This window comes from Bombyx mandarina, chromosome 10 (assembly GCF_030267445.1).
Source record: "Bombyx mandarina strain Sakado chromosome 10, ASM3026744v2".
NCBI lineage: Eukaryota > Metazoa > Arthropoda > Insecta > Lepidoptera > Bombycidae > Bombyx > Bombyx mandarina.
The window spans coordinates 4733840-4739839 of record NC_143217.1 but is presented as its reverse complement, the minus strand read 5'-3'; the positions used below and the strand labels follow the sequence as shown (position 1 = coordinate 4739839).

General features: G+C 33.7%; 1 protein-coding gene across 2 annotated transcripts in view; it reads right to left on the bottom strand.

The window, feature by feature from the left end:
- Window positions 1-501: 501 nt before the first annotated feature.
- LOC149502146 (multicopper oxidase 3-like) overlaps window positions 502-6000 on the bottom strand; it is a 63868-nt gene continuing 58369 nt past the window's right edge. The window contains exons 6-9 of one of the 2 annotated variants that reach the window (XM_089730226.1): window positions 3712-3907; window positions 3411-3623; window positions 2867-3097; window positions 502-2324 (exon numbers count right to left, since the gene is read on the bottom strand). In XM_089730226.1, coding sequence (XP_089586352.1) covers window positions 2161-2324; window positions 2867-3097; window positions 3411-3623; window positions 3712-3907 — 804 coding nt within the window. In that variant the 3' untranslated portion in view covers window positions 502-2160. Of the gene's footprint in view, window positions 2325-2866; window positions 3098-3410; window positions 3624-3711; window positions 3908-4353; window positions 5670-6000 lie in introns of those variants that run through there. The other variant, XM_089730225.1, reaches the window with a different exon arrangement.

The window sequence follows — 6000 nt, the reverse complement described above, 5'->3', positions numbered from 1 at the left end:
GGGCTCTGGCAAGAGTAAATCACACCTCCAAATGGTTTCGAGGAACAGCCTAGGGAAGATTTTCCACCGAGTTTTTGTTCGGTAGATCGACGGTCTGAATGTTATTTTCAGAATTTGTATACATTCAAAATTATCTTGAAAATGTCTTTGGAGCGATTCAGATTTTTACAGATTTTTGTATCTTCTATTATATGTCTCGTCGTTATAGTGTTGAAATCATTCGGGGTTGTATATTCCAATAGCACTGAAGCTTTCGATTTATTTTAAAGAACTATTTTAAAAACCTTTATTACGTGTAGTTATCTTTGTGTGAACAAAAACTCTTTTTGGACGATTTGCTAGTGGATTAACAAAGAGGTATATTTAGCGAAAACTTTTTCGTAACGATATAGCACCCAGAGTTAAGCTGAACTAACTTCTATACCATATTTCGAACCTATGACGACTATGATCTTTGCTTGGTGTGGTCATAAAATCAAGCCAAAATAAAACAACATAGCATTCATAAAAACTTTTTTATTTTTATTATAAAAATGACTACATTTCCTAAAACGTACGCGAAATATAAAAGTAGAAAACATGAAACTGAATTCAAGAACATTCCAGATCGCGATCTCGGCACAGGCGTATATATTACATTCAAAATATTACCCTGTGTCACATTTACTATGCTTAGAGCTAAATTCCCACAACGATTGAAAAAAATCCTAAAACGAACGACTTAAACTATGTTTTTATTGTTTAACATGAAAATACGCGGGACATGGAAATTCTAGTTCTAAAAGCACGTTTCTCCTGACACAAAAGAGTGATCAAACGATTGCAAATACCATAAGAAAGGTAACGATAACTCATATCTAATTATAGTTGCAACGTGGCTTATAATTACGTACCGTAACGATATTACGGTATCAAGTTTCATAAGATCACGTAAGAAACTTGAACAACAACGAATGACTATAAAATGTAAATACATTATAATATGAAGCGAATCAGTCATATCAATGTCGTAACAAATTTTTAAACACTAACCATTAGATATTTTAGTAATAAATGGAAATAATCTAGAGCTATGATAATTTAGGTGTTCTAAAAATCGATTTATAGGAATTGGTACGTTTAAGCTAAGTACATCTTCATCTGATTTTATAGTGTGATTATGTTTATCATTATATTCTATTAAATTGATTTATTGCTCTAAACCAATTTAATTTACTTTACAATAACAATGAAAGAAAATTAAAAAAAAAGTCGTCTCTAAAAAAATACGAAACGGTTTATATGCCATCAATTATCATGGTCTTGAAGTCAATGAAGGAATTATTGAAAACTTAAGCAATGAATTATTTGGTGATATTAACATATTAGAATACTTTGGTCTCCTAACGCTATTGATATTTGACGGCTTATACATAAATGCACCATTACTTTTTAATTAACAAAAAATAATTATGAATAGTATCGAAGATATAGGATGTTGCGAATGTGCAGTCAGAATTCATGATAAATTCAAATTCATTTCAAATATCTATGAATTAAGTGATATAGTATATTATATACTCGTATGTACGGATGTACACAATAACATTTAAAGTAACCAGTAGTAACACTAGTAACCAGTGGTATCTGCGTTTTTGTGGTAAAATTTTCCCCACCATTATCAATGGATGTGGTCAATACCAGAAATAAATCAAGCTTTTTTTTGATAATTAAAAATAGTGATGCGAAAAGCACCATAAATAACAATGTACATTTTTAACACGTCAATAACGATGGTTTGGTTAAACATAAAGCTGCTCCTGTGGAACGCAAGTATGGAGAAATAAGTATAAAGCTGTGATAACACAGGATGAAAGCGTTTCCACAGAAGTCGGCGTCATGTTTGAGCAAACTTTTAATCTTTCGTTGTCATAACAACTCAATAAATATGGCATTAGGCGTGTTTATATCGAGTTATACTCTGGATTCATTCACAAAATCATTCGACGGACTCCAATGTCAATTTATAATTATTAAACCATACAAGAACACAAACTATAATACACATAATACAAACAATATAAACAACCAGCAACTTTAATAATTTAAATTTAGTTTCGTAAAAATCTATTGAATGATTTGGAGGCCGTCGGAAAGACGTCGTGTTTATTGCCGATACTTTCAATGTATCGGATAAAACGGTGGTGAGATGGTCGGTAGATGATGCCCACAACGGGGAAAGTTCGGTGGAACAGGTGGCAAGTCTCCTTGTGTTCCTATGTGTAATATCAGGCTCATGCCAATCACTATATGGTATATGAAATGGCAATGGAAGAGCCAATAACCTGGAATCAATCAGAAATGGTATGGTTAACTTCATTGACATAGATGACTGTGCCATTAATTCAGTGACAATGAACTTATAGAATGATAACATCTCATGTTCTAACTTGACAGCAAAGAGTGGTTTTCATGCCAAATTGTCATTTCTGCAAATCTCATATTATGAGTATCAAAATAATATCTAGAGAGGAACTTAAAAGAATTTACTATAATAAATCATAAGATGATAGGGTAGGAGCACCTGATTCCAAATCATCAGTGAAATATGTTGGCTCGAGTAATGTCTCGATTTTGATGAAATTACTTTTATTTTTGTGACTGAATTTGTAAAATGATTCTATATCTTTGATCTCACTTGAATAGTACTTACTATGGGGTATATAATGCTTACAGCACATTTTCTCATAATCAAGTGCAACTATTAACCTTTCTGAATTACTGTCATAGCTTTAATCTAAATTTATAGTGATCCTTGGGACATTTTTGACTTGAAATGACACTAAACAACCGAAAGCTTAATTTCAATAAGTCTTCCTAGTTTTACCTGGATTATCAGCTTTGAGCCTCAGAACAACGTATCCATTATTAGGTACAGCAAGAGTATCTTTATGCGGCGGCAAGTTGTATTGTCTGTGGAGGAGTCCTTTTCTGTCTAAGTCTAAAGCATGTTTCAAGTTTATTTTCTTGATATTCTTGTCTGGGGACCGTCCCATGCCGATGACGTTGTACGACGTGCCGTGGAGATGGAACGGATGTGAGAGGTTTGGCGATTGCACTGTAACGTGAAAGCGATTCAAATTGATACAAAATCGATTACACGCTCCGAGTTTTTTCTTTGAGACTGAAGAAATTGGCAATTTTATCGTTTCATTCAGCGAAGCTATTTGTAGAATTTAATTAATTGGATCATGTAATATGTTTTCGCTTAGTCGACAAGCGCTTAATGTGAAACTGATCAATATTCTTTTTTATTTAAAAATGTAAGAATGTCAGATCGCTTTGATCCTATTCTGACTGGGTGTTACTGGTTTGATTTAAGTATTATAATAAAGAGCTTTGTGTCATGAAATGAAGCCTTAAATACGCACCTTCATCAACGAGTACAATTTCAACTATAGAGTTTAATGGAACATCAATCATATGGGTGCAACGGCAGTCGACTGCGCAATTGGGAGGTCTGTTGTCTCCATTACAGAATAGGTCCGGGGAGAGCTCGTGCATTTGGGACAAAGGAGGCGCTGGTGGAGCACTGTATGATATTTCGTCTACCAAACTAAGCACGTGATCACCACCCGGGGCCACTAAAATCAAATAAACAGTTACACTCAATAAAGTTACTGAAATCAATTATTGAAATTACACGTGCACAGCTTAAAAAGTTAAACTTACCTAAGAAATTTCTGTAAGTATTTTCCTTGAAAAGATCCTTTGGCTTGTAAAAATGAAATCGAAATGGCAGAAATATTTTAACGTCCGGTCGATCCTGTAATAATGCTTTGTCAACCGGCCTTGCCGACTTGAGATTGCTGACACATACTGCGTCGTTCCGCTTCACATCACAAATAGCATCCAGTGGATTCATAACCTATAAAGTGAATTAATTAAAAAACACGAAATTGTAGAATTGGATCAAAAAAGCAAAACACAAGATGAAAAAGCCATGAATAATGAAAAAGAAGTCGATGATGTTCATAACATAAATAAATCAGTGGAAAATTTGGTGAAATAGAAATTTGGTATTGAAACAACACATAGATGATAAAAATATGAAGTTCATAGATTTAGTAGGTGGTTCATGTGATTAGTGATGCTTATAGCGTAAATGAGCACTCCTTATTACAAGCAATGGTACAATAATAGACAAAAATACAACCTGTAATGTTAGGTGCAGTTACTCCTTCAGTTTTCCGTATAGGTTACACTAATTATAAAAACATTTGTATCGTCTAAGTTAATTTGTAAAAGTGCTGAATCTATTTACAGTAATGTACACTACGATTTCTGTGTCTTTTTCAGGTAAAGTAATAAGCATTTTATTTTTTACAAATTTTATTAAATGGTATAAAAATTATACACTTATGTTTAATATTTTATGGGCTGCTGTTGAGCAGGGCTTAAATTTTAATGTAACAGTTATGAGCGATTTTGTTTCTGCTGTCCAAATAATTTTACCAATAGGATTATTGTAGACTAGTCGCCACTTTTGTTTTTCTTTACACCAATTCTTGTATTTGTAGTCACACAGTTCATGCTGTAAGCACTTAATGTCTTAACATAATGGTAACTTTCTGTGGTAACCTGTGTATATACTTTCTAATAAATTCACAGTTATATACAGTCTTGCATGTTATGGAATGTGTGATAAAATATGGCTTTCAACTATATTTAGTGTATTTACAAATAGTTGCAGTTATTTACATTTTTGTATCACGCTGAGGATAAATTCCTCATGCGGTAAGTTAAAATGGTCTGGAATTCTTAAAATTCTAAGCATGTAGTAGTCTAATATATATTTTTTATAATATATACACGTAATAAATATTATTGATGAAAAATATAATGGCAAGTTGTTAGTTACAGGATAAACGAGACGATTCGTGTTAAAAATATTAAACTTAATACAAGACATGTTGATTCAAGAGCCTCGAGAAGCATATTATTGGCGATATTGATATCGAAGTATGAACGTATATTAAGTATATCACCGAATATGGCATAAAAATGGAATCAACGCATAAAAACAGTGTATCATTGTTTAAATAAAATCACAAACCATCATAAACTCCCGTTGAATCATTCGAATACAAAAATAAACACAAACAACGGAATCGAGCACTTCGAATCCGCAGGACACATCACACAAAACAAACATAAATTTACACTTAGATAACATTATTAAAATCAACTGTGATGTACTTATATGAATATAAGTAGACTGGGAAACGTTCTAGGAACCGTTCAGTGGAGTGGGATGGCTGGGAGATGGTCTCCGCATGTGGGGAAGTTCGGGGGTACGGGGGGAAGGTCGCCCTGCGTGCCTACTTGGAGCACCAAGCTCATTCCGATAACGATGTGGAAAAGGAAGTGGCAATGGAGTAGCCAGAAGCCAGGATTTGTGGCTCTGAAACGGAGAATGACGTAGCCGTTGTTGGGAACAGCGATGGTGTCTTTTGCAGGAGGAAGGTCTCCTTGCTTCAGGTGACGTTCGAGCAATCCTCTTCTGTCGAGGTCGAGTGCGTGCTTCAAGTTAATTTTCTTAACGTTCTGGTCGGGTGATCTTCCGATACCTATCACGTTGTATGAATATCCGTGCAAGTGGAACGGATGAGATAAGTTCGCGATTTGTACTGGAAAGTGAAATGTATGTGTTTAACAATTGTTACTTTTTACTACTAAAATAGTTTAAGGCGGTGAATGTTTCTTGTTTGATTGTGGGGCTCTATCTCTTTTATTCAGAATGATAGTTAGTAAATAATTCTTATGACGCTTATGGACAGTGACGTCATTATTCAATATAAAATTAAAACGTCTATAAGTTTTTCATCTCTGAACTGACTTTAATTATGTTTTCTTTAACTGACTCTTTTAATAGGTTCGGTTAAGTTTTTATGCAGTAATAAAAAATATCAACACGCAGACGAGAAATGATTAGTGAGAAATAATTCGATTAATCCATTT